This window comes from Coloeus monedula (genome assembly GCF_965178545.1).
Source record: "Coloeus monedula genome assembly, chromosome: 15".
Lineage (NCBI taxonomy): Eukaryota > Metazoa > Chordata > Aves > Passeriformes > Corvidae > Coloeus > Coloeus monedula.
In genome coordinates this window covers 7895701-7920470 of record NC_138795.1, presented here as the reverse complement: position 1 = coordinate 7920470, position 24770 = coordinate 7895701, and the positions used below count along the sequence as shown (strand labels likewise).

Here is a 24770-nt window from a genome sequence, read left to right as displayed (position 1 = left end):
AACCTGTTAATGAGCAGCCAACTACACATATTAGAAATAAAGTCTTCCTATTTTCTAAGTTAGCAGTTCCTAAAACAAATCACAGAGATAACTGCACAAAAAAACCCAAAAAACAAACCTGGCCAGAGGTTATAAAAAAAGAAGCTAATTCTGTATCATGTTGTTTTTTCTATGTATAACTCAATTAGCATGGAAACCTGTATAAAACCACATCCTGATGTTTGTTGGCTGCAAGAGCATAAAATCACTTATGTAGATCCCAAGCTGCTCTGGCCAGCAGAACTGTCCGTCATTTATTTCCCAAGTGCATGGCATTCTGGCACAGCACAGGTTAGGGGGTTCTAAGACATCTGATTTACTTCAAGGGTATCCTGACGAGTCAACCTAGCATGAAAACACATCCACGTTTCACAAAGGTCATTCTAAAGCAACATCTGCTATTGATTCCGTCTGAAAAGTCACAACTAATCACCATAAACAGTTACTTAAACAATCTGCTCTTCAGTAAAAATTACTCAAAAGTAGTCCCTTCTCAGGCATAAAATAATTTTGTTATTCATCTCTTAACTACAGAAATATAGGGAGAAAAAGGACTTCGGCTAGAGAATTATACTGGTCCCATCAATACAATCAGGGCAAAGTCCCTCAAGTAGATCCATCACTTAACACTTGAAAAATTTCAGTTCAGGTGGGCAAGTTCAAGGCATAGGAGGTTGTGATGGTGAGACTTCTCCACCTCCTTTTCGAATTCACCCAGGGAGAAGGAGCGATTTGAAGGCTGGATAAGCCACTTGCTTTTCAAATTTGCGATAGCCAACCGCTGCAGGACTGAAGGAACATTTATTCACCACTGTGAAACCTTCCTGGTGATCAAAGCTGCTTTCATGCATTTCAAACAACCCCACCTGCTTTGCAGCTGAATGTGTGAAACCTCCTAAAGGGAATTCGGGAGCGGGGTGTTAACCTGCTGGCAGGAGCTCTGCCGTGCTGAGCGGCTTTTCAGTCCCACCCAGGTCCTCAGCAGCGCCGTGCTCTGCCGCTGCCCACGCGTGTGCACGGACAGGCGGATGCGCGTCCGGCCTTGGGCTGCAGCCCCACACCAGCATCCCTTTCATCACGAAATTCAGGGCTCTGTTCTGTCCCAACAGGTAAAGGTCCTGCATTGTCACCCATTTCATTTCCAAATTCCCTCTCTAGTTCTGCACTTCCTAAGGAAAAGGAACAGGGGGCTGGGGAAATAAGAGCTGTGATAATGTGAACAGGGATGTTTTCAGGCTGAAATTATTCAGGCCATTTAGAGTCTTCCAAATAACTCCAAACCTTTTTTCAAGCTGATTTTCCTCGTGGTTAAGCAACCGACACACACATTAATTAAAGCACTCATTTAACTCAGGTCAGAATTACTTGAAGGTCTTCTGGTGCTCAGAGGAAAGAGAAAACTGGAAACCTTCCTAAGCAGAGGAATTATTCAGTCACTGTATTTCTCACTACCTGTTGCTTCCTGGGGATAACTGCTCACAGACAGTCTGAGACTTGCACATCTTGGCTCATTTCTGCAGTCCCCATAGCAGGCCAGGTGACTGCTCTTTCCTTCAGCCTCGGTGGCTCAGGAGATGGTTGTATGCACAAAGATCCTAATTTAGCAAACTCCTCCTGGCCATAGACCTTGCCATGCCCTCCCAAAGCCCAGCATGCACACAGCTCACCCAGGGCTCTGGCCTTGAGTATGCAGGTATTTAAGAACGTTTGATCTCCTCCCCCCCAGTTACAAATACCAATACCTATCAGTTGCTAGAACAGTCCAGTCTGAAATATTTTGGACTATACACCTGGATGCCTGCCCATTGCATTTGCAGGGCATTACACAAGAAAGAAAGGAGGGCAGTTTAGAAGCAAGGCCTACTTGCTGAGTTTAACTTGCTACTGAAATACACTTCTTACGCACCTACCCAGGTGTGGATTCTCTCCCATTTTTGAAACAGCCTGACTCAAGCAGCACTCTCTCAAAAGGGAAAATCATGTATTTCTTATTTTTTAATATGATAATGGGCATATATATGCTCACACACGTGCATTATGCATTATACACACCCCATCCAAAGGCAATTCCATGCAAGGAGTTGTGAGAGGAAGTAACTATATCTTAAAGACAGAAATTAATCCAGGCTAAGAAGTGCTGTAACAGGGAAGGTATTTACAGCACAAATGCTCATGGTATCTACAAACATCAGTGTTAAAACTCAGTCTGGCACAATTGTTTATGTTCAAATGCACAATAAACAATTGGTTTTACAAATTTTAGGTATATGAAAACATTAATATGTCTGCCAGAAAGATTCCAGGGACAGCCATAAACACTGTGGACATGATAAACTCAATTAGTTCAGTAAACAAGTCACTGATATATTCACTTAGGAAATGTTCAGTGGCACGTTATCACGTTTTGAGTCACGTATCCTCCATTAACAAACAGATGTTTTTGCATGTAAAGATTCACACCCTCCTCTTTAACCCCACAGCTACCCGGAATTCCTCTGCAGCAAATCTCATGCTCTCGGGACAACTTAATAATTAAGCCTGTGGAGCAGAGACAGCCCAGAGCCAGCTCAGTAAGCTGAACTTCACAGGAACATTCATTTAAATTGTTATTTCCAATCCCTGCTCCCAGCAGGGATCCTGCCTTTGGCTCTCCACCACAGGCATCAGCTGCCCCTCAGGCTGCTGGGGCTCCTGGCTGAGGGTGAGCAGCCACTGCTGCTGTGCCCACAGCCCCCGTGAGCCAGGGCATTATTCAGCTCCACTTAACTTGAACTGGGGGAAAGACCCCATCATGCCCAACTCTACTGTCTGGTCTGGATTTTTCCAAGAGTTACACTCCAGGCACTGCTGCCACATGGAAGATGCACCACAATTTGCTATTGCTGCTTTCAATAATCACAATAAAACTGTGGGAGCATAAAACTTAGATAAATATACCCTAATTCTGCCACGTTTTAAAGTCACCTCAGTGAATTTAATCATCTTTTTAATTTTAAAAAGCAACACTGCTGATGAATTTCTCAGCAGCACATCCTCTCCAGAGACCAGAGCAGCAGCAGCACAAGAGGCTTTGAGAGGTTTCTTGTGCTGGTGGTGCAGGAGGTTGGGCATCCCGTCTCCAGTGAAACGGAATCCACATGAACAGAGCCAAAGTACACACTCTCCAAGCCACAAGTCAGTGCCAATATAAAAATCCCTCCTTTTTTGTAGACACCAGAATGAAATTTTATTAGGGCTAAACTACCTGTGTGAAATCCAACCACCAGGAAGCAGAATTTAATCCCCTCTTCCCAGCAAGTGTAATAGTTGATGTTTTCCTTGGCAGTCAGGTCTGTTTCAGAAACACATTAGGAAAACCACAGCTGGGCAGAGGTGAAAAGGTGCATTTTCAGTGCAGATTCTCTGCAGCAAGGATGAAGTATGTTTTATCAAAATGGAAAAACTTAGGCCATTTTCTGCTTTTCAAGGAATTAAAAGCTTGATACAACAGCAATTTTAGATGTAATCATCCAGGAGTCATTATGTTGATTCACAAGTAGCCTTGGAAATTCAGACCTGGGAAGGCAAAGGTTCTCCTGCTCCCAAAACATGGGTCCCTCATACAGGCACCACCACAGACTGACACTCAGTGCATCTCAGATGCCCAAATCCTGACTTACCAGAGGATGACTCACCAAGTTAATTAATTCTAACGAAAGCAAGAATGCATCTTCCCAGCTGAAGTCAACATTAAATTCAGTTCAAAGTATTCCAGCACTTCCCCATTCGGGGTGGTGCTTTCTGAGGACATTTGTGCCCCTTCCCACAGCCACACACCTTCAGCCCAGTGAAAAAGGGAAATTGTGCCCACTGGGGAAAATGTATCCAAACTGGTAAAGAAATCACTTCTTCCCTGAAAAAAAATAAACCCACACAATCCAGCATAGGCAGACATGAAGTTGTAAGAGTCTCACAGCAAGGGAGATGGGTTTGTGCACACACAGCCAGAGCCCGATGTCACCCAGGGCAGTTTCAGAGCTGTTTTTTTTTTTTTTTTTGGTCTTGCTCAAGGCATACAATGAATCTAACAACAATTAAAAAAAAAAAAGAACAGAAATATTTTTACTCCCTGGTTTAGACACTGGCTGCTAAAATGCATGCTTGTCTCAGTTCAGGGCATGGAAAGTTTGATTTTAACAGGAATTAATCTGTTTACCACAGACTGTATTAATTAGAGTTTATTGCAGAACTGTATTCTGTGCTAGAAAAACACCACCACACATTTATCAAATTTTAACCATGATTATTGTGTTTTATTGTTTCATAAACTTTCAAAATGTCATGTCATGATCTATTTCATCTCAGACTTTCCTTTCCATCTAGAAACCATTACATATGCTCCAAGGAGAAGCCAACCCAGCTGCACATGTATGTACTGAAGGATCCTGTTTGCAATGAAAATTATCTGCAATTGATTCTCATGGAGACTAATCTTCACAGGCATTCTGTGAAGCCAGAGCTAAATAACAAACAGTGTTTGTAAAAACCATACGTTTTCCTGCAGGCAAAAAGAAAAAAAATAAAGGGTAGGGGAAATACAATTAGTGTACTAACAGCAATTCCAAGCTAATGAAATTCTGAGACATCAGCAAAGCTCCAGAGATGCCTTGCTGTAATTTCAGATGTTGGAACTTTGTGGAAGAGCCCAGCAGCCACAAAAAACCCACCAAATTTTAGAAAAATATTTTACTGGCATCAAAGGCAAACCACATGGTATAGAGCAGAGACAGACAAGCCAAAGGGCACTGCTGGTGCTTCTGCCTCCATAAATAGTGCTGCTGGTCCAATTGCAGCCCCCTGAAAGGGATGTGATGAGCTCCAGTGTGCCAGAACGACAGTGGAGAACCATTGTGAGCAGGCTGGCCATGCCACTGGAGATCTGATGGCTCAGATTTATCCCTGTTGTCTCTTCCCTGCTACAACAGCCCTGTACTCCCAGCAGTGTTTCTTGGCTTCAGTAATTGAGCCCTCACGAGCTCCAGACCCCCTCACCTACAGCAGTGGCTATGTGTGCACCAATCCTCCCTGCCAGTTTATTCCAGCATTCACATTCTCACGTGGGAATTTAATTTACAGCCCCTCTGTGCTCACCCATCCCTCTTCTGCAAATTCAATTAATTCATCAGTTCAAACTCTGTGTGATAAGGGGAAGATGTCTGGGTGAATTTTGGATCCTCTTTGAGCCCAGTTGAAAGGGTTCCATGTTCTCTACCTGTCTGTAATGGTTTTCCACTGGGACAGGGGAGCTACTTGGACAACAAAGGCTCAGTCTGTGGATGCCTACAATTCCCCCAGGAGCCACTGAACTGATTTGACCCAGCACTTAAAAGACATCGCACTCCAGGCAAAGTCTTGCTGGGCTCAGCCCAACACAAGCTTCCCCTCAGGAGACAGGGAAGGCCATCCCCACACTCCTGTAATCACAACTGAGCTGATATTAATGAGCACTTTGGGGGTGGAGACAGGCTCTGCTTTTACCCCAGCACCCAGGAGGGGGTACAAGAGGAGCAAAGGGACAGGGCTGACCTCCCATGAGCAGAGGAAGGCTGGGAGATGCAGGTTATGGGTACTGGGCTGACACAGCTGCTTCCACCAGTACCACAGCCCTCCCCTGCTCTGCACACCAAGTCATTGGCCACTGATCCCAAAGGTGTCACAGATCAGCCAATATGTGACTGTCAGATGTGACCATCTGCCCCCTCCATCCCGCCAGTCTTCAATGCCAAAAGGATCCAGCACAGAAACTGGCAAAACCAATCCATGCATTGCATTAAAACTCCATTTTCATCTCCCAAAGCAGAGGCCTCTGGCAGGGGAGGGCCTCACCATGCACACACAGGGTCAGGACACTGCTTTAAGGGAAGAAGAAGCCGCAGGAGCTCCCTCCACCTCCCCAGACATGCTCCAGACACAAGAAGAGGAGCTCTGGAGCCGTACTGGCCCCTCTCAACGAGCTTGTCCATTACAGCAGACAGACTCAAAAGAATCCCCAATCCCTACATAATTGATTTTATGCATATTCTGTAGATTTTATGAATATTTCCTATCTTTCCTGGCAGCAGAGTGGATACAACAGGAGTCAGGTCCAGTATTACTTGCTAAACAGATGGAAAAAGTCTGTCCCCTGCAAGAAAGACTAAAATTCAAAGCAGCAGTGCTAAACCCTTGACATCTAGGCCAGAACTGAGCACCAACGACCGGATCTCTGCCTCCCTCTGATCTTACAAAAACCAAACAAATGTCAAAAACTTCCTATTTCCTCAGCACCAAATACACAACTTCACATTCAAGAAGTGCCTTCATCACATCGCCTTCACACCATCACTTGAAATACTTTTATTCTGCTCTTTATAAAGCCTGGAGAAGTCAATATTACCTGATAAATTCTGAAACAATAGGGTTTACAAGTGCAAGAAAATTTTTTTCTCCCTTTTCAACTCTTCTAGTTGAAGCAGTTTGCTGGGATTTCTGCCAGGACCTGGTGGAAAGCTTTCACATCTGCGCTGTACAATTAAAATGTCAAAGCTGGAGATTATTTAGAGTATTAAGAATAAATCTAAAGACGAGCCACACATTTTTAAGAGCCATGTTTTGCTGAATTATGACAAGACTATCTCCTTGTTCAGTGTGAGCCAGTATTTCATGTACTGTTACGATTACCAGGATCTAGCCAGTTTTTAATCTCTTTTAGCAACTTTGCCCCCTTCCCACCCCAGATTTCTTCCTCTGCCCCATCTGCAGCAACACCTCGAGCATCCCTCAGCACAACACACAGTGCCACCAAATCTGCCACCAGCACACACCTCTGGCTTTGCTGGGTGAGAAATTTGGATTCAGGAGGTGAACACCTGCAAAAATTCTGGTGTCTAAGTGTCTGATGTGAGCTGAAGAGCTGCATCTGTGTTATTCACTCTTGGATCACTGGGACTGTGTTTCTTGAACTCCCACTAACAATTTTAGATCAGAGCTATTGCCATGCAAAAGAAACAAGTTCAGCTGTTCAGTGCAGCAGGTTCCCACCCACGTTTTGCAGATCAGCACTGGAGCCTGCAGACTTGCACAAGGATGCTGACAGCATCAGAATAATGCACTCAGAGCCAAAGAAAGTGAATACTCATGAGTGTGGAATTGGGGGAGGGGGCTGTTTCATGGGTAGTACATTTGGGTTTTTTAAAATAAACCAATCAGTCACAGGGACACCTTAGATCCCAGCAGGCTCACAGTTTCCACAGGCTCTTCTATGAGCTACAGAGGAGGTGCAATGTTAGGTCACACCAGCAGCACCTCTGCTCCAGTGATGTGACTCAGTGACCTTCAAGGCCAGAAAAACCCAGAGCACAAGAGCAGGCTGGGCTCCCACAGGACCATTGCTCATTTTGGGTGTGCTTGTACAAAGCAGGAGTAGGGCAGTGATGAAGTCAAGCTCAAGAAAAGTTTCCTTATGTCAGTGCAATCAATTTATTTCCTCCTGAAAAGCAAATCATTGCTGTCTCCACACCTGAAGGGACACAGCAGATGCCCTCCAGCCCCCCACAAGGGCAACCAGTGACAGCCAGCACCACTGCAGCTTCTTAAACAGGATTCACAGGCTGCCTTGTCTTTGTCTCTGTGGGCACCACCTTCCAAGCTCTCCAGCACACATTGCTGTAGTTAAAAAAAATGAAATCATTTAAGGAGTACACAAATTTCTTACTGATGGGACTTGTTCAATCCAATCCTGTATCTCGTTTTCCAGGTACTTTGCCTCAGGCTGAGTAAATAATCACAAATTTCACTCAGCCTCAGTGGAGGCCAAATTTGGACAGCAGCATCCTTACCAAGAACTAGAACTAATGGCTTTGCTATTTGATAATGTGAACCAGAGTAAGGAGGAAATAATTTTGGCAGAACTGAAACTGAAAGGTCAACCTATTTAAGGAGTGGTACCACAACACTACAGAATCTACAGTTAAACCACCTGCAGGAAATAAGATCATCTTCTGGATAACCTGTTTGCAACATTGGGCAAATCAATGCATACACAAGCCTAGTAAAAATATCTGTGTCCTAACAAAAATCTTTCAATCATAATAAAGAAAAAAGAAATCTGGTAACAATAACCAAAATAATACTGACCAACAAAAACTAGAACTGACTGCAACGCAGAGATTTAAAGTTACATTCCTTTTAAGAGCTACCTTAAAATCACAACTGTCTTGTTGCATACAGCAGAGAGACCAGGGATTCACTTGCAGTGTAGGGTAAGTGTAAGCAAGCAGGGGCTGCACTGAAGCCTGGGGGAGGAGGATGGGCATGATGACTAAATCAAGGTCCTTAAGTAACCTGCTGCAAAATTATGTGTTCCTGTCTAATTTAATTGTTAAGGCTCTCTCCTGCTCTTTTGAGAGAGGATGCAAGAAAGGGCAGCAGAGCATTCAGCAAGAGAGGATGAGATGGAAGAGAAGCAGGAGCTGAGAGGAGCAAGTTCCCTTTCATGCACAGATAGGCTGTTTGTGATGTTTGAATTACAGCTACATCAGTTATCTTTCCCCAAAAATCGTGTCTAACCCAATGTGAAAGACATTGATGATGGTGATTTGTCTCCTTCTGTTTTTAATTATTCATATGCAAATCATTTTGGGAGGGGGGAAGACCATGAAGGAAATGACATGTCAAGATACATAAACTGGTAAGGAAGACAAGCAAACCAAGGAGGGCTCCTCCAAGAATATCTGCAAACAAAGTCAGTTTGCTATTCCAAATTTCAGATGAATTATTCACAGATGAGAGCTGAAGAACTGCATGTGAACACAAATTAGAGACTTAAATAATAACACATTAGTGATGTTCACATGCTAGGCTGATCCCTAAGAAAGAAGCAGACAGTGGGTCATGTTAATCACTGATGTGTTTTTACCTGGCTGAGCTGAAAAGAACAAGTTGTGGCTGCAGCTCTCCATCTGATCAGAGCTGTGTGTGATGCTTGGCACTGGAAAGCATCAGTTCAGTCCCATTTCATACCACTTCGGCTCTAAACAGCAATTTAGTGTTGCTTAAAAAAAACTTTTTAAGAAGGAAAACAAAGCCAAACCAAACCAGAAAACAACAACAAAAACCCCCTCAAACATCAAGTAAAGTTTCACTCTCTTAAAACTGCCAGGAAGGACCCTTCCCCTACAACAGTCCCACAGAGGTGTTCCAAACACAGACCTCCCATTTCCCCTCTCTGGAAACGACAGCCTCGATTAGGACTTGGCTGCACAAACCCGACGAAGCAAAACAAAAACATTTCACAGCCCACAGCATTCCTGGCTCCCCATCAAAATGCTGGCAGCCAGGAGAGGGAAATCAAACCCTCTGGTCCTGGGCTAAGCCTCTGTCCCTTCATCTTCCTTCTTCCAGCTTTTGCACTTCAGGCTATCAGATAAGGACAAATTGCCTGTAACAGGCATTATTACTCAGCATCCCAGGTGCTATCAGGGATGTCCTAATTTGAGTGGAAACAGCTTCAGCAAGTGGCCTTGATGAGAGGGGATCCCCCTCTGCCTCCCAGCTGAAGGTCCTATCTCAGCTGGCCCCAATCCTCAAGCTGTTGGTGACTCCTTGACAAGGGCACAGCCCCAAGCAGCAGAGATGAATGGCTCAAACCCAGGGCCCTATTTCACATCAAGCCAGGCTATTGCTAAATTCTACCAAGCACTAAGGTCTAAAAGCAGAATTTGGCACCAACCCTACAAAAGCTGGGGCCCATCAGCAGTGACCTCAGCATCCCCCAGCCCCACCAAAAGCCACCAGCTCATGCTTCTCGAAGCAGCAGAACCACCAGCAGTGATGTTCTTGCCAGAACAGAACAAGATGCCTCTTCAAATCAGGGCTTGCTTGGAGAAATTTTGGGGTTCCTCTCTCTTTGCATTCTGTAACACCTACCCAAGAAAATGTTTCCTTCATCCATAAAGGTCTGCCTCCACCCTGCCCCAATACAGCCATTCCACAAAAATAAAAAACCAAACACACACCACAGGGAAAAAAAGCGCTAAAGACAATAGTGCAGTCACAGAATTGGGCTGGAAAGACTCCTACAGGCAGAAGCCAATTAGTGTCATCTCTAACCTTCCCCCACTGCCTGCTGAATCTTTTCATCTCCAGGAGTCACCTTTTCAGGATTACATCCCGGTATGTCACCTGCCATTCTCACACAACACCATGCTGGTGTCTGGCCAGGGCCAGCAACCAGGTTCAGCCCCTGCTCCCCACCAAGCCTCAATTGCACTGGAATAGCTGCACAGCCTGTACATAAAAGCAGTACTTTATGGAAAGAAAAAAAAAAAAAAAAAAAAAAAAAGCAGCACTAAAAACAACAGCCAGAAAGATGAGAACCCTTCAGAAGCATCCTGTGGTTTAACATCTTGAAGCTGGGCCATTTCACCCTTCTGCACAGGATTTCTCCTTAAGGTGCATGTTTGTTTGACATTCCCCACATTCACCAGTTACAGCACAGTCAAGCAGACGTCCAGTTCCAGGGCAGATGAGTTAAAACCAACTTCAAAATAATATACTTGTACCTGTGGTCAGACAAAAAGCCCGACTAGAGCATTATACCACCTCCTACAACAAAGGCTGCACAGAGAGTTCTGCTACAGCCCCACACCTCCAACAACAAAATCGTCAAGGACTTCTCAAGACGGCAGCCAGGCTGCCTCAGCAGCCACCCCCACACAGGCCTTACATGAGCTCTCTCTCACACACGTGCATAAATATACACACACCTCTGCATGTCTGCTTCACTCCAGTACATCTTAATCCCTGCCCTGCAGCTCAAAAGGCAAGGGGATGCTGATATTTTCAGGTCACCTGCACATAACTCTCATCCCCAGGCTGACCAGCAATCCCAGCTCACACCAGAACAGACACACACTTCCAAATTGTCTCTTTGCTGCAGCTTACAGAGAACTGAGAAAGAGTGAAGGGCACAAGACTCACCTCAGCCACAGAGAGCACAGAGCTGTAGCCCACCAGCCTGGAGCCCCATTCTTGCTACTAAGACACTCCACAAGGGCTCAGCAAAAAACTGCAGACCCGTCCCTGACCCAGGCTTTATTGAAGGGGAGGAGCCCCGCAGACACACCTGTGGTGAGTGGTGCACCAGGAGCAGCAGCTGAGCCCAGTTACCAGGAAGGCACCTGGCAGCCCTGATTCTGCCCAGGCTGTGTCTGTAAGGACAGAGAGCACGAACCAAGCAGTGCTCCCCTCAGCACAAAGAGATGAACAGCCCCATTGCCTTTTCTGTTCCCCTCCCTAAGATACTCAGAACAGGGAGAGATGTTCCTGGTATCCTTCCTGGCTCCTCAGGCAGCAAGGCAGAGGCCAGTTTTGGGGTCATTCCTGGCAGCAGAGGGGATGTGGCTGAGGGAAGGATCTGCCAATACAGGTTCACTGTTATGGTTTCTGCCTCTCAGAGATGCAGTGCCATGAACAACCTCCCTCAGGGAACTCAGCAAAGAAGAGTTTTTGTAGAATTACAGAATGGTTTGGGCTGGAAGGGACCTTAAAGCTCATCTCACTCCAACTCCCTGCCATGGGCAGGGACACCTTCCACTATCCCAGGTGGCTCCAAGCCCGGTCCAACCTGGCCTTGAACACTTCCAGGGATGGGGCAGCCGCAGCCTCTCTGGGCAACCTGTGCCAGGGTCTCAGCACTCTCTGAGATGAGCTGCCACATCTTAAGTGACACAACTTCAATGTGTGTGTTCCCTCTGCCTTCAATGCACAGTTTTATACCCAGGGAAAAGGGAACATTTTCAGCATTTGGTGGCAAAGGCCAAACTCCTCAGGGCATCAGTGCAAGGTTTGACATCGCCAGTTTGTTACAGTGTCTCTGCACAGGGGAATTCCTGCCAGCAGTGAATTCACTCTGTCTAGGGGCTGGAATTCAGGGTAGTAATGGAATATAGACACACAGCAGTAGAACAGCTGTAAGGGACCCCCAGACACAGCAGGCAAAACTTCTAAAAAGAGGTATTAAATCAATTTTAAAGCAATACAGTTCAACAGACTGTTGGGTTCAAGCAACACATAATTACCATCTTAAACCAAACCAGGATGAAGCCATCTAATTTCACCCATTCCCACCAGTGGAATCCCCAGGGTGTGAGCTCTCTGCACTGAGCCACCAGTCAGCACCAGTCTGAAGCAAAGAGGAGCTAAAACCTGCAATCAGCAAAGCCCAGAATAAACCCCAGTAAAAGAGGGTGGGCATTTAGTTACCAGGAGAAGGAATGTGTTTGTCACTTGCTGGTGTTGATTGCATTTTGCTTTGCCACTTAACAAGCACTAAATATAAATATATATGGGATTATATAGGGGAAGGGATATATATACACATACACGTGAATATATATAGAAAGAGACACACACAGAGAGAGAGAGAGATGTATTTCTATAAAACTCCTTCTTCCTTATAAACACTACCAGAGGGGTGAAGAGGATGTTCCCAGGGAGGGGGTTGGAAATGTCCACTGACCTAATAGGGTGGGAGGGATGGAGAAGGGTGCTTCCAGCTTCAGACTCCCTTGTTAATTTAAAAAGAAGTGGGGTTTTGAGTTTTCTTTTCTTGCTAAATCCCAAGTCCTCACTTTAACAAAACACAGCCTCCCCTCCTCTGCTGTTTTTCTGTTTTGTTTTGTTTGTGTGTGTGTGTAAAAGCAGCCAAGCCTGGCTTTTATCAAAGGCCTGAATGTGTCTTTGTGTCGCTATAACCAAAGGGAACCAAACCAGGGGGGTGGCTGTGCTGCTGTTCCTCCACACAGTGCAGACCTCGTGTGTGTGATCATCTCCAGCACCGGGGCACGGCCGAGCGCCGGGGATGCTGCGAGGCACCGATGCACTCTGACCTCATGTCTGTGTGAAGAAATAGTTTCAAGACTGGGAACCTTGTCACCATGAAAAGCAGAGCTCCTTAAAGTCTGGCTAAAGTCGCATAAAAGCAACCCTCAAGGAGCTCAAATATAGTGCTTTTACCAAAAGTAAAGTCAACTGGTCTGCATAAGCTCCCAAGTGGAGTTGAACAGCACTTCTTGGGGAATTTAACCATATCTTTGGAACTAAAATAAAACACTTTTATACAGTCCTGATCTACAAAATGGATAGATTAAAAAAAAAAAAAAAAAGAGAAAATGCAGCAGAAAAGAAAAGCATGTGCAGCTTCTGGCCAGGTTCAGACCATCACTGCCTTCCCCTCACACTCCCTGCCCAGGATGAGGGATGTGGCAGACCCACGCACTGCTCACCCCAGTAATGAGGTGCACAGGCTGGACAAGCTGTGGTTTAGGATGCAAAGTTTAGGAGAAAAATTGAAAGAAGCAAATGAACATGAGAAGTCCCTGCATGCACGGCACAGATGAGCAGTATTGCCCACACCAACAGTAGCCAATCCTCTGGCAACAGCGTGCTTCCCATCTAATCCACCTCCAACAAATAACCAGCAGCCTTCAGGCAAGCTAACAGCAGCTGCCAGTAGCCAAAAAGCCAGGATTTCTTCTAAGAAATGGGAACATACATTTCCAATTCCCTATCAGGGCCCATTTTTGCCATCAGCCATGCCCTCGAGTCCCTCTGGGATGGCGTGTTAGTCTCTTGACAGGGTTTCTGCGCAACACGGTTGAACATATTTAAATGTTTGCACAATAGGGCCCCAGAAGCATCATTATTTGGTGGTAGTTACTGCCAAGCCTTCCCAAAATATGAAGCAGATCATATCAATACCAACTGTTCTCATCCTCCAGACAGATCTGCTGGGGAAAAAGAAAAAAAAGAAAAAGAAAAAGAAAAATCTGTTCAACATCTCCTCCAAGTTCTTCAATCTCTCTGAGCAGTGAAGCAGCACAAACCTGCTCAATCCTCCTGCACAGAGTGCACTGGAATAGCACGAACGGGGACAGCTCAGAGACAGCACAAAATGGGGAGAAAACCCAGACAAACTCGAGCCAGAAAGAAACATTTCCAGATGTACTGCACTGACAGATCTCATCTCTACCAGTATTTTTTTAGAAGTCTGACCACAAAAACACAGATGGTCGGGAACATCATCGAACCTATTTAGTTTTTCTTTGTGAATACTTCTCTCTCCATCATGTCACACTTGCTGGGAAGCCACCCAAGAGCCTGGGACATGAAGGATAAAATTGTTATGTGGTGCACAGAATTTAATAGGTCCACCCAGGGGCAAATGGCCTCTACCTGTTGCTTGTACAGCCAACATCCACAGTTGTGCCACTGAGAGCCAGAAGCAAAGGAAGAAACGTGGGATTTCTTGCAATGTACAGGAACCATCACACATGGGCTGGAGCCAAGTCCACCGCTGGAGTTGTCTTGACATAAATGGTCCTGGTAAACTTGCACTGAACAGAACCTTCAGATGAACAAAGTCCCAAAGTCAGTGGCTCTTGCCATACTGTTGCTCAGGTGGGTTAAAAAGTAATTTGTGTCACACAGCCAGCCCCAGGTAAAGACTGACTTTTCTTGGCCTACATGTCTTGCCATGACTGCAATCATTGTGAAAAAATAACCCATCAAGGGCAACCCCCATTCAGCAGAAGCCAAGTTCTCCTAATGCCTTCAATATGTAATTACATAAATAGACCCAATTTAAAAGTGAGCCAGAAACATGAACAACAGCTTCAAACGCAACCAACATAGCCCCACATCCCTACCCCAACCACGATTCTGTACGGCATACAAGATGAATGTGAGGTCTTTCACAAACACATCCCCAACTCAAATTAGTAGAAAAAAAATGTGGATTCCTGCCACCAAATCAGCATTCAAGGCAGCGATGGGCTCTCCAGAGCCCCCTTCTGTCAGTCCTCTGGCTACGCTCAATTCCTCCTGCACATGCAGCTTTTTCTCCCTCTTGGCTCACATGGTCACGTTTTAAAAAGCAAACAAGCATGTGCTGGGGGGGACAGGAGGACACTGGGGACCTGTCGTTCCCTGCATTTCCAGCAGCTCCGTGCCCTGCTCCTACACAAGGCTGTGAGCTCACTCCATCTGCCGCAGGGATGAAACCCAAGACACACATTGTGCTGCACAGGCTGCCAGAGCCCGGTGTTCGGGGGGCATCTTGGCACCAGCACCTCTTCTGCCACATGATAAAACAGAGACTGATGGTGACAACAAAGAACAGGTGGAGGCTTAATTAGGTCATTAAGCACGTGAGTGCAACCTGTAAAGCGGCATTAACCCCAGTGCTCATACACACCAGACCATGCTGGGGTGGGACAGCACAGTCTGCAGAGACCATCACCTCCCCCTGGGCCAGATGTTGGGTGGGATTACCCTGGAATCATGTTGGGAAGTGACGAGAATTGTTGCCTCCTGGGTCTGATGTAGAAAAGCAGAAAGAAATCCAGCCTTTTTACAGTCTAGTTTATCGTGGCAGGACTGGTGCAACGAAAAGAGATGAGCAACTGAATCTGTCTCCTCGTGCTGCTCCTCCTTGCAGTGTGTCACCACAAGGACCTGTCACACTGGTGTACCTTGTGCCAGGGTGTGGTAAGTTCATTCGATGGTTCCTGCACACCCAGCACCAACTCCAGCCAGGTACAGCCACTGCATCCATCCCTGCCACCCCACCCAGCGCTCCCAGGCCAAGGGCCCCCAGGGACACCACTGCAGCCATGCTGTTTGCAGACTCCTCACAACCATGGGCAGACAAACCTGTGGCCAAATTCTTCGCACTGGCTGCTTTTAAAATAGCTGTTCAGTGATTTTCTACAACCAGCTTGGCTTCATGAGAAACGAGGTGTAGGAGCAGTCCATCACACACTGTCAGAACTGTCTCTCCCCTAGCACATGGGGGACAAACCTGCTGGTGTCACACCACCTTCCCGTGGAGCAAGGTCTGGGTGCTCTGCGTATCAGACTTGATAAATAATTTCACTGTTGATCCAGACAGACAACTACTGCAATAAAAGTAACAGACAAAAGTTTCCTGATCTTTCTCTGCTTTTACATCTGAAATAATACCTGGAGTCTTAAGTACGATCCCAGCTGGCATGATGAGTGCTGGGCTTGTGTTGGTTTGGGTGGTAGTGGAAGGGTGAGCAATCCACGCTTGTGGCTGGTATTTGGATTCACACCCTCATCTCTGTAATCCAGGCAAGCCAGGCTTCTCACTGAACAACTGTTGCAACATAATTACTTGGTTAAAAACCTGTTATGACTCTTAGCTATGGCCCACTATGGGTATTGCTCTCCAGTTCACCTTCCTCCCTCCCATGAAAATGTGGTGGTCAAAGCAGGAGCAAATTTGCAATGCAAAGGCACCGCTGCTCAGGGGCTGGAGCTCAGAACACTTTCCTTTAGGCAAACTCTATTTAACAAGTGTTGAAAGGGACTGTCTTTCCCAGAAATCTGTAAAATAACCAAAAAAAGCTATTGATAGATTTTCTCATGTTTTGACCCCAGCTGGCAACTAAGTACCACTCAGCCATTCCCTGTTCCAGCCTTTACTGGAGCGTCAGGAGTGATGGAGTTATATTTGGATCCTTTAAAGGGCACTACATCTACTGTCCCTGCAGCCCTAGAGAGTCAAACAAATGATCGTGTCTTAGAGCAACAAAACAGGAGCAAACAAACAGCACCGGGTGAAAAGCAGTGTTTCTAGTCATGGAAATCAGGAGATAACACCAGGTTTACAGATAGCCTAGGATTTCTCAAATGGGAAGCCGTGGCAAGAAGCTGGGGGGGCAGATGGGGCTATTTGTCCAGCCTTTGTCTGGGCTGGCACTCCCAGCAAGAGGCCAGAGGGAAGGTTAATTAATAGTACCTGTTGGTAAATGAAGTGGCACCCACCCAGTGAAGCCAGAGCAGATTAAAAACAGTTATATGGCCTCTCTGCTCGGGTTTGGTTTTGGTTGCTGTCACCTACACGCTCCCAGCCTCAGGCACAGGTAATGGGGCTTCCTGTGCAGAGTGTATTTGTGCAGTGCAAGTCAGGAAATGTCAGACTGGAGCTTCTTGTACCAGAGAAATAAGGTGGCTCTTGCTTCAGGAGTACATCAGTGGTAGCTCACTGTCCCAAAATCATTTCTGTGCTAAAACCTGCTTCTATCAACACTGCATGACTGATAAGCTCAACCTAAAGCCTGCTGGGGTGAGACACATTCCCACCCTGTTACACACAGGGTGGACAGGAGACGACAGCACTACTGGCTCGATGAGGTACATGGAGGTCCAGTAGATACCATGCCAGCACTGTCTATTTTCAATAATCAGCTCTGCACAGCCAAGTCACTGCTCGCTTGGGTGATGTTGATCCATCATTTGAACAAGAAAGAGGAGAAAAACAACTGGAAAGTCACGGGAACTTCCCAGGTGAGTCAGTCCATGAGTACTGAACCAACCTGCTCCAGAGCCTCCTCTCTGGAAAGGCAGCACTGAACGGCTTGGCAGCAAAAAATATCTGTGCCTGGATAAATGACTTCATATGTCGAGACAAAGATAAAGTTACACAGAGCCTCTTGCAGAGGACATGGTCATCAGGTTTATTTTTGTAGTTCTCATTACACTCAAAATAACTTTGGCAGACTTAGAAAAAATAAATTTTCAAAGCCTTCTCTTATTGATGTCACCAGTTTTAATTAATTTTTGCTGAAGTGGTCTAAAGGCAAATGCTGCTGGGATGGGCTGTTTCCTGGTGTACTGCTACAGGCCTCCGTGTTCAAATGCTGGGGCTGCACCAAACACCACCAGGATGAATCCTGCCTCAGCCTCACTGGAAGATGCCTCCAGCCCATTTCCCTGCGACAGTGGTTTTGAGGCCAGACTGCCTTTTAGCTCATGCTCTGCCTCTGTGTCAGAGGCGCTGGCAGCTCTGGGAATAACACTGGTACCGTGCTATTTCCTGCCTCAGAAAGTCCTGACCACATCCAGCATTTAAAGTCACCTCAGTAGGACGTTAAATGTCACTGCTGGCTGACACAGCAGCTGATCTGGGAGGGTGTGGAACAGAGGACGTGCCCTCCCTCACACGCCAGCACAGGGGGGAACTCTGGGAGCAGTCCCCAAATTCCCAGATTCAAACCTCCCCTTTGCTGCACACCTGGCTGTCGCCTCCTGCTCCCATCACCACCACCACGAGCTCCTCAGCAGGAGTGCAGAGCATGCCAATATCATGAGCAGAGCCCCCTGACACTCCCCTTACACACCTGGCTGCTGCCACCACTCCAGCAGCTCCCTCTGGACACACAGCAATCCACAGGACCAGCAGAAAAATCATTCCTCTTTCCAGGGGGATTTTGGGCTCCTCCCCCGTGGCTGGCTGACACCCTGCAGTGCACAACACGTGGCTGGGAGGAGATGCCAAACCAAGCAAGACTCTTCCATTTATTTCCATCTATTGCAACCACTCAAGAAAGCAACCCCTGACCTAAAGGTTTCAGTCAACAAAGAATCCTGAAGCCAGAGCTTCGAGGTCCCAAGGACGAGGTGGGGCCCCATCACTCTGCGGCAGCTGCTTTCCAGCACCTTCCAGTAAGGTGATGGAGAGTGTCTGTGCCCATCCCAGGTAGCTCCTGGGAGAAGGAACTGGCAGCTCCTGCACATGTGGTGTGCAGACACAGCTCCAGATGTCCTTGGGGCCTTCCACAAACATCCAAAAGGGACTGGGGAATGGTCGCCAGGAAGGAGCTGATGGAAGGTAGCCAGCAGTCATTTCTAGGCTCAAAGAGCATTTTTCCAAAAGTTGCTAAGGTCTGCAGATTGGCTTTTTGAAGGGGTAAGATTTGAAAACACGTGAAACAGAAAGTAAGTGCCTGCATTTAAATGGCACCATTTGTTCAAAGTCCTTCCCAGCCAGTTGTTCTTCGTTATTTAGATGCTTGCATTTGCATTCTGGCTCATTGTTAAAATCCTGGCACAGCCTTTTCTGTGCAGGAGAGAATTCTGATTGCATTTGTAAGTTTAGTGAAAAAAATCCTGTTTACACTAATCCATAATTCCAACGTCCCAGCCTCCCGCGGGCAAAGGCAGATGGAGAAAGCAAACCCTGCTGAAGGGAAGTGACTGGCAGGGTATGGAGAACTGAGGCAAAGGGGGATTCAGAAGGCATTTTAAAATTTGAAGATTTTGTAAAGCTCCTTGTCTCACTCTAAATCACAGAAATTACAGAAAAATACTGAGTTTTCATGGCTTCAGTAGGCAGAAAAGGCTATCTTGAGGTGAGTGTAAGGAATACCTCAGAGGTTTAAGCTCAGTAGACGCAAAGCAACTCAGAAAAGCAGAGATCACTGCTAATTAAAAAAAAAAAAAAATTAATACTTGTTTATATTTGGTATTTTTCAGTATCTGCTGAACTACCCTGAGGGACTCAAAAATGTGCCACTTCGGCCCAGATCCTGAAGAGGCAATAACAGAGCTGCTATCACGGGACAGCACAAAACAAAGAGCCAGCATTAGCAGAGCTGGGTGCATCCCATTTGGCCTCCTGGAAAACATCTGCCGTTTGTCAGGACTACAAAGCCAGCAGAGCCCTCTCCCCCTTGATCTCCAGCAATTAGGGAAATTCTGTTGTGCTAATTACCTGGGGAGACAATACGGGGGGAAGGCAGATAGCATAGCAAGTGACACTTGAAGGCAGTGTTTACAACCAGTAAAAATCAGGCAGCTATTTCAAGTCACTGGAAACCACAAAAAGTGCTGCACCAACCTCCCAGGGCAAGCTGGAGAATGCTGATCCCCGGGTATAAAGGTAGGGTAAATATTAAAATAATAATAATAATTTAAAAAATTTAAATTATATAAATAATCTAAGCAAGAGAACCTCTGGAGCTGCCGAGTCTTCAGAGGTGGGGAGGGTTTGAAATGCTCGGCTTCCCCGAGTACACATGGTTTGAATTGCCGAGAAATGGAGCAATCCGCCGTCCTGCCGGCTGCAGCACCACTGTGCTCCTGCTGCTGCCAAGCCATTATTGGGAAATATTTGTCACATATTAGCTGGAACATCAGATTACTACACTGAACATTTAATGCTGTTTTGTAATATATCCATACATTCAAAAGCACGTGACACCGTCCCAGCGTGAATTCAAGATGAGAACAGGGATATGCATCACCCAGCGGCCAGGAAATTCGGAGTTAAGGCTCCAGAGGTACTGTCAAATAAAAAGGCACATGGAAACACAATGCATGCGTTGAAATACGCAGTGCAAGAGCAGCCAACAGAGCTGGAGCTTTTCACACCCTCAGTCCACAATTCAGCAAGGACCAGCTGCTGGGCAAGGCACGCTCTGTGGACTGGGGCTGGTTTAAGCCTATTTTTACTGGATTTAAGGAAACATTTGCTCTCAGGCTCTAGCATGGTGCATCCAGCACCTTGAGCTCTCAAGGAACCTGTTCTCACAGAGCTTGAAGACTTTTGGCATAGCAAATACCACCTTCAACAAGCACCTTTTGCACCTGAGGTTTTAAAAGACTATTAAAAAGTGAGTGGGAAAAATAAAAAATAATCCTTAAAAAGCATGTATATGAGAAGGCAGCCAGATCCCACACGACTGATAAACAAATTGTTCACCAGTGTGAAGTTTTAGTCTTGCCTTCAACCCACCTCCCAGTGCTCATCAGCTGAAGGCTGTCCCAAATGCCACATACACTAGTGTTCCTGCACCTGCTGCGTTTCATCCTGCAGCAAAGGCTTTGTGAGGATCCCACAGAGAAGGAGACTGAGCACAGAGGACGAGGGGCCTCTCTGTAAAGTATTACAGGCCTGGCTTAGGGAATGACAATAATACAAGTATTAAGCTGCTGTTTCCCTGCGAGACAACATATGGGGACAGCCTGTCCAGGCCCTGCCCGGCGCCCGCAGCATCCAACCACTGCTGCCCCATCCCAAATAGCTGAGGGGACTCAAAGGCCATGCTCGTCCCCAGAGTGGGGTCACCAGCCTGTCACAGCGTTCCCGAGCCTGACCCACACTCAGTCCAGCTGCCTCAATCCCCCTGAAGAATGCTCTCGTCTCCCTCAGCCACAAAAATGCCCAAACCATAAAGGACTCAAAGTGACACAAAGGTCTTGTCATCATCCCCCGCATCGCCTTGGTTGAATGAAGAAAGCAAACCAAGTCAACTCAAAGCAGCACACAGATGCTCAGAGCAACTGCAGAGGCAACTTCGTGCAGCATGCTCAGCATTAGAGACAGAAAAGTTGCTTTTTAAGCTTCTAAAAATATATTCTTTAAATTATCATTTTTTTTCAAGGCCAGGTTGGATGGGGCTCCGAGAAACCTGATCTAGCTGGAGATGTCCCTGCTTACTGCAGGGCAGTTGGACTAGAGGATTTTGAAGGATTCCTTCTGTGGTATCTCCTGACGATCGCGATCTCGCCGTGGCCCTGGCGAAACGGCCGGGCCCCCTCTGCCGGCCACCGGCCCCAAGCCAGCCCCGCAGCCGCGGACAGCCCCGAGGGTCCCATTCTAGAAGCCAACCCAGCTGTGCCCTGCAGCCAAATAGGTGACTTCCTGCAGAGCACAAAGCACAAAATGGGTCAGTTTGGGTTGGGGCTTTTTTGGGAGGGAAGGGTGTTTGGGTTTTTTTGTGTTTTACAAGCAGCGATTTAGGATTTCGCTGTAGTCAGAATAACTTGACCCTCATTTAACTTTTAAGCGGATCGTAGTCATCTTGTTCCAAACTGCTTTGAATGTGTAGCAAGTCAATTGTATCAAAACAGTGCCCTAAAAACCCCCACCCCCTCGAATCCAAACAAACACCAAACTGACTCACTTCTAGGAAAAATCAGGGCTTGTTTAAAACAAGCTCAGCTGGCAGGGCCAGCTCTGAGCATATGTTTGCTCCTGCCACTGCCCACGGGTGGGTCTGCAGGGCAGCCAGTCCCATTTTCCCAAGGAGGCACCGAGGGAGGGACCACCCTGGCATGACAATGCAGAGAGCATCCTCATCCTCGGCCCTCCAGTGGCTCTCCAGCTTGCTTTAAATCCAATTGTAAGAAGGAATTCTTAAGCTTAGAAGGGTTATTGGCAAAGCCCCCCCAGCCCAGGTATTCAGAATACCCACCAGCTGCCCATGGGAAGCAGGAGAGGGGCTGGCAGCCTCTTCCCATCCCCTACACAAGGAAATTTTTAGTGGGACTGCTTTTTCAGTGCAGAGGCAAATTGAAGCTTAGCCGTTGTTTTGCAACCTGGCATAGCTCAGCAGCATATGCCAGTGAGGGCCACAAGCTCTCAGGTGTTTCCAGACCAAGTTCTTTAACTACAGAGCAGAAGGTAATTCAGCCTTTTTCAGGAGAACGAGCTAAAAAATGAAACACATCTAAAGATGTCTTTGATTTGCTCCAAAACAGCCGAAAGGCTTCAGGACAGTCCAGCAGCACATCCTCACCATAGCACAGTGCTCAGCTCCCTGCAGTGGTGGCCAGGAGCAGCCACCTATGGGACATTTCCTACCCACCAGGAAATCACTTCTCCTTCCCTGGGCTCACCACTTACTTTGACATTCGTTACTAATGATTGTAGCGAGCATTTTATCAGCACGTGGGAAAACCTTCCCCTTCCTCTCTTCCCCCCATCTCCCAAACACGGCAACCAGCAAACCCAGTGACCTGGAACAGAATTGGGACTTTCCTGGACAAAAGAAGCCTCTTCAATCCCAATTGCTTTCCGCAGAGGAAAGGAAAAGCCTCTTGATCACTTAAGCACACCAATAGCACCCTGTTTACCCAGACCAGAGAAAGATGCAGCCCCAGAATCCTGTGAGGTCGGTGGACTTGTTGGGTCTGGGCATCGTAAGAGAGAAATCTGATTTGACCACCTTGCAAAGAGCTGAAAATAAGCAGTATTTGTTTCTCAGCTGGTGGGTTTTTTTACTAGGCAGTGAGGCACACAGGGAGCCTTCCTCTGGAAAAGCAGCGAGTATATTTAGGAGCATCATTAGTGAAATGTTTCTGAGATTAAACATAATCTTATGGCGAAAAAAACTTTTTTTTTCATCCTGTGAGTATGGACTAACACTGTGTGTTTTGGTAGGATTCATATCCAGGGTGGCAGGAAAAATCGACCCTGCCCCTTTGCCTATTCTGCCATCCCCATGTAGCATTTATGGTTTGTTTATTTTCTTTAAAACTAGAATGGAACACTCTGCTGCTTGGAAGTCCTTGTAACACGCCTGTGAATCGTCCGGCATCAAAGCACTGCACATCTTTCACCCATCTTTCGCTACTTTTGAGGAAAGAAAACAAGAAAAGAAAGGCTCAAAGTGCCCCAGCTCAAAGTCACTCGCACCATTCAGTGTGACAGCAGAGCACTTCACAGAGCATTTCGATAAACGAGGTTCCTTTACAAACCAATCTAAGCTGTTTATTGTTTCCAAGGAGCATGCACTTCCACAGCAGAACAGGAAGTTTTGACAGTTTTAGAAGTTCATTAAACTCTGGGAGGAAATTTAAACAATCGGTGACAGCTTTCCTACAGCAAAAGAAGTCGCTGCCCTCCGAAAAGGCAGAGAGGCTGCAGCTTTTAATTATCACACTTGCATTAAACCCCAGTGATTTTGTTACTACTTCTAAATTGTTTTGGCCCAACACCCAGGGCTCACAACCCAGTCAAGTTCTTCAGTCTTTTATTCTTATAGCCAAACATCGCTTTTGTCCAAACCTCAAACTCCTTGATCTGTGAATAGGCCAAAGCAAGGCACTGAGAGAAGCTGACAGTCTCAAGCACAACAGAGTGCTTCAGCTTGGGAAAGAACACTTCTTAACACATTTTCCTTGATAGAAAGGAACATATAATACAGGAGGGGAGGAGCTCAGTGGCGTGGATGCAGCGAGCAGGCGGCCCCTGTGGCGCTGGCTGTGCTGGTACCTTGGCACCTACCTGGGGGGCACACGCAGTCTGACGGGGCCTCTCGCGCCGTCCGCAGCTTCGCAAGTCCGTCACCAAGTTTCTGTTCGGAGGGGGAATGAAAACAGCCCTTTAGAGAGTACATTATACCTAAACACGGACCGTGCACGCATGCCAACATCCGAACCATCCAGCTTCCTTCCAGGGAGAGGTAATGGTTTCATCCTGTGGCATTCAGCCTCCTCGGATAATACCCCATGCTATAGTAGCACATAAATATTAAACATTTCTGAGCAAGTGGCAGCCTACAGCTCTCACATGGAGCAGGCAGACACTCCCCCTGCACATCTCAAAGTCCCTTGAGCCAAGCTTCATTGGCAGGATTCATCCTGTGCTCCTTCACAAGCCCCACGTTCAGATGTGACCTGATTTGGTTGATTTTGTGCTTAAAATTCATGCTCTGTGGAGTATTAGAGGTTTCTTTAAGAGAGGCATGAAGTGAGGGACAGTCAAGACTGGAGTGCTCACCCACCCTCAGGCCTACGCCAAGCCCAGTGTTTCCATCTCCAAAGTGAAAAACTCACCAATGGGACAACTAGAAGAGATAAAAATTCACAAAACTAGAGCAGTGTCTACGTGGCATATTGCAGGCAGATGTGAGCACACTCTGCCTGCTCCCTAACCCAACGAGACTGTTCGTGCCTGCATTTAGGACACTGCCAAGCCCACGTTAATGAGCCTGATGACAGGTACATTACATTAGCTCAGGCATAGTCCCTGCCTGGGATAGCCCAGCAAGGGTGGGAACAGCTCATGTTCACCACAATCTTCACTCTCTCAGTCCTCCAGGAATGCCCTGTTCTACCTA

The 24770-nt window shown here is 46.7% G+C and overlaps 1 protein-coding gene across 1 annotated transcript in view; it reads right to left on the bottom strand.

Moving 5' to 3' along the window:
• The window catches only part of LOC309578671 (uncharacterized protein), a gene marked incomplete at its 5' end in the record, with an annotated part of 179648 nt that overhangs the window by 149058 nt on the left and 5820 nt on the right, over positions 1–24770 (bottom strand). Inside the window, 1 exon segment of the mRNA XM_082291434.1 lies at positions 23936–24005. Coding sequence (XP_082147560.1) covers positions 23936–24005 — 70 coding nt within the window.